Genomic DNA, 4,392 nt, shown 5'->3' on the forward strand with positions numbered 1-4,392 from the left:
TCATTAGCGGCACCACATCATTTTCAGTGGCTATGTGATATTCCATCAGATAGATGTGGAATCATTTGTATTGATTCAATAATAATTAATTCAGTTGATCTTATATTGGAGTTTTGGCATCTCCAGTTTTTTTCCTTTCATGGACAGCTTTGTCATGGACAGAGACAGATCTTTGAGTGCATTTTGAAGGATGAATTCTTAAAAGTGGAATTGCCGAGTTAAGGGTTAGGCTTCCTTCTCAACCTTTGGAGGGTGCTTGCCAAATTGCCTTCCAAGGGTTTTAAACTCCCACCAGTGAGCATGTTCTTCACATTGAATCTGCCACTAATTCTCCCTTGTTCATCCCCAAGAGAAGAGAAGACAGGGCTCTATTTGTGTTTCCTTCCCATGTCTGAATTTTTCATTTCCTTATTGTGAATTTTTCTGAAATGAACCGAGCTTCTGGGTGCAAGGTCAAAAAGCTGTGCTGTAGGCAAACAGCAGTTAATTCTGCCCAAGTTTGGCTGAAAACTCTTCTCTTTGTCCCTTTGAAAAAGAATAGGTAGCCTGTTCACGGAGTTTTGGCAGGAATAATAGGTGCTAAAACCCTGCTTGCTGGATGCATTCAGGGTGAGGACAAAGGTGCAGAGTGTAAATTGAAGTGTTAGCTTTCTTTTAATTAATGTCTTAACAGTGGCACAGCATCTCATTATAGATAATGTGGGTTTCATTTTAGCTCCTAAACTGGCCCGCTTTGCCATTTCCTGGGTGTTCCTAAGCAAGTTGATTCACTTCCCTATTCCTCAGTTTACTCGTCAATAAAATGGAGACAATAGTGGAACCCTCCTCAGAGTTATAGTAAGGAATAAATGAGTTAATACACATGCAGCATGCTCAACCGTTCTTAAGAATTCAGTAATTATTGCCTGTTATTGCCACTCCCACCTGCCCATCACAGCCTCCCTGTGGGGACAGTTGATGAGCACTGAACGAGGCCTTGGAGGACCTAGCTTTTGGACTTGGATTTGACCTTGGCTTCTCTAGCTGAAATTGTCTCGCCTTTAAAATGACAGGTTGGGTTAGGTGGTTTCTAAGGGCTCGTCTAGCTCAAATGGGCCTCCGGTTTGTGGCGAAATGAAGTGGACCGTGATGAGGGAATCTTGGCAGTGAGGACTGTTCCCTGACCCTCCCCACCAAGGGAGGGCTGAAATGAGGGCTGAGCTGGAGCCTGACCGCTTCTATCCTGCAGGGCTTCATTCTTTCCCAGGTGGCATAAAGAAGGGGGGGGGTCTGGTTTGGGATTCTGCTGATGGCTGGTTGGTTGGCTAGATGATGAGTCACTTCGCATTGTATTGTGCACTTCCTCCATTGTTTAGTCATCATTAAACAAATGTTTATTGAGTACCTACAATGCACAAAGCCCTGTTCCACACTTGGGAGATGTGGCCTTTAACTAAAAACATAAAGTCACCCTTGTGAGCTTATGTTTTAGTGGGGGAGCCAGATAATCAACAAATAACTCAATGTCATGAAATGCAAGGAGGGAGAATAAAGCAGAGTAATCAGGCTATTTTCAGATGGAATGGTCAGAGAGAGGACCTCTCTGAGGACGTGACACTGGAGCAGAGACCTAAAGCAGTGAGCTCTATATACAGATAAGTGAGGGAAGAACATTCTAGAACTAAGGACCAGCCAAGTGCAAAGGCGTTAATTATGGGAGCCAGTGTGTAGCAGCGAGCAGGAGGGCAATGACAGGATAAGAGAACCAAGGGCTCTGTAAACTAAGGCAGAAGCTTTGTTCAGATTTTTTCCTGAGCGAGATGGGAAACCATTAGAGTATTCTGAGCAGGGAATGCTATGATCTGACTCATGTTTTGAAAGTCTCATTCTGGTGCTGTGATGAGAAAAGGCTGTAGGAGACAAGGGTGTTAACATTCGAGGTGGTAAGAAATGATCCGATTTGGGGCACATACTGAAAGCTGACAAAACAGGATTTAGTAACAGATTGGATGTGGGATGTGAGAAAAACAGTCACGGATGATTGCCGGGGTTTTGGCCTAAGCAGNAATTAATAAATAAGGAAAACGTAGTAATATGTTCATCAACAGTATGGTTAAAAGAAATCTGTCTACACCTAACTATACTGTCAGGTGTTTTCCCCTATAATATTTGTAGACCTAACTTAACATGTTTTGATTAAATTTGGTACATTGCAAATATACACCGTGAATTTGGCTGATTCCATTAAAAACATCTTTTATATTGTATAATAATGTCAGTATATAAATAAAGGCTACATATGTACAGAGTACTGTGTGTGTGCATGTTTGCTTTTTAGGATCCTTTGGTCTCTGCATATATCTCCTAGCATTATACCTGTGTCTCCTTAATGCTCTGATAAAAGTAGATTGCCTTTGGATAAGAATGTTATCAAAACCCTGCATTTTCTCAGGAATGCCAGGAATGGGGTGTGTGGTTTAATGGTTGGACATTTTCTTTGAATCTGCCCTTTGCTCAGTTAGAAGCCAAATAAGATGAAATAGCTTTTTACAATGTCAGCATCTCTTTACCAGGAATCAGTTTTTTAAAGCATCTCAGATGATTGTTAGTCTGTGTAGTTGATTGCTAACAACCTGTGTAGTTAAGAAAACAGAGGCTGGAATTTTGACTTCCAGTCCTGGAATGAGGTTTGAGCCCTCAGAGAAGAAAGTGCTCCCCTTCATTTCCACAAGGGGGCAGCAACCACTCAAGCCTTGGCTCAGATCCTCTGCCGGCTTCCTGGAGCAAACTGGGGCAGGGAAGTATCAAATGGGAGAAAGCTGTTTCTCCCATTTCAGGTGAGCAAAGGTTGCTGCTTAGAGAAGCAGAGGTTCTGTGCATAAAATGGTAAGGAGTCTATGGCTTTGTATTCCCTTTGCAGCCTGAGGCAGTGCTGCCTAGGGACCTCATGCTGATGTGATGGTTTCTTGCTTTCCTTAATGCCCTTCTGGTGTGCAGATTGGATGAGCTGAACCTCTCCTGGTGCTTTGACTTCACTGAAAAACACGTGCAGGTGGCTGTGGCGCACGTGTCAGAGACTATCACCCAGCTGAATCTCAGCGGCTACCGGAAGAATCTGCAGAGAGCAGGTAAGAGCTCTGGGCCCCTGGGGCCTTGACAATATATAGTAGGTTTGCTTCACTGAGCATTTCCTAAGTGCTCTCCTACTTAACTTGTCTCATTTAATCCAATGCCTGTGTTCTTATTTCCATTTTTCAGATGAGGCAGCTGATCGGAAGGGTTAGGTAACGGCAAACAGCTAGTTGGGTAGCATCAAGATTCAAATCCCGGGGGCGGCCGGTTAGCTCAGGTGGTTAGAGCACAGTGCTCATAACACCAAGGTTGCCGGTTCGATCCTCACATGGGCCACTGAGCTGCGCCCTCCACAACTAGATTGAAACAACGACTTGACTTGGAGCTGATGGGTCCTGGAAAAACACACTGTTCCCCAATAAAAAAAAAAAGAGATTCTAATCCCGGATCTAGAAGTGGAAATCATCATGCTTTAAAACAATTTATTTTTTAAGCAGAAGAACTTTTAGTCAACTAAATTTTTAGGTAAAACTCCAGCATAAAAGGAAATAAGTGCAACATTTCATTAGTATTAAGCAGTGGTTCTCAACCAGGGGCAATTTTGCCTGCAAGCGAACACTTGGCGAGGTCTGGAGACATTTTTGGTTGTCATGGTTGCGGGGGTGCTATTGTCATCTCGTGGGTAGAAGTCAAGAATGCACAGCACAGCAGAATAACACACAAAGTGTAATCCGGTTCAAAATGTCAATAGTGCCAAGGTTGAAAACCCTGTTATAAACACTGTTCATAAGTTCACACAACTTTTACATCTGAATTCAGTCTAAGGACAATAAGGTTGTTTAGATGGACACAGGCGTTTGAAGTCCGGAGTAATGCATGATGGTTATAATCTTCATGAGCCTCAGCTTTCAGTTACACTTTGTCTAATGTGAAGATCTTGATTTGCAAAGATAAGTGTTAGCAAATGGCAAGATTTTTTTCAACAGTTTCATCTTGCAATCTCAGACTGTGGGCTGCACAAAACCTACTTAAGCTAATGACGTACCTCAAACCTGTCTTGGTGTCTTAACATTGGTGTTAGCTGATCTGAATGTTTTATTTACTATTGCTTTTATTATACTTTAAAAGATACAAATCACACATTTGCAGGCTATATCTTCTTAGAAATTCATTAGTATTTGAAAACGACTTCTCCAGGACATGATGTCTCCTCTGGTGAGTAAGATATATCAGGATATCGAAAGGAAGAGCTAGGTGCTAATGAGTGGCCAGGGGCTGAGACCTTTGCCTGTGCTGAGTCCAGATGCCTGGGTTTTCAGACAAGGAGATGCTGTCTTCAGA

The 4,392-nt window shown here is 42.7% G+C and overlaps 1 protein-coding gene across 5 annotated transcripts in view; it reads left to right on the top strand.

The window, feature by feature from the left end:
• The window catches only part of SKP2 (S-phase kinase associated protein 2), a 33,420-nt gene that overhangs the window by 17,525 nt on the left and 11,503 nt on the right, over positions 1-4,392 (top strand). For all 5 annotated transcript variants that reach the window (XR_002124898.1, XR_002124899.1, XM_019650753.1 and 2 more), the window contains one exon: positions 2,977-3,107. Coding sequence is in view for 3 of the 5 variants with exons in the window: in XM_019650753.1 (XP_019506298.1) it covers positions 2,977-3,107 (131 nt within the window). In the remaining 2 variants the exon portion in view is untranslated. The remainder of the gene's footprint in view (positions 1-2,976; positions 3,108-4,392) is intronic.

The sequence above is a fragment of the Hipposideros armiger genome, unplaced genomic scaffold, assembly GCF_001890085.2.
Source record: "Hipposideros armiger isolate ML-2016 unplaced genomic scaffold, ASM189008v1 scaffold_146, whole genome shotgun sequence".
NCBI lineage: Eukaryota > Metazoa > Chordata > Mammalia > Chiroptera > Hipposideridae > Hipposideros > Hipposideros armiger.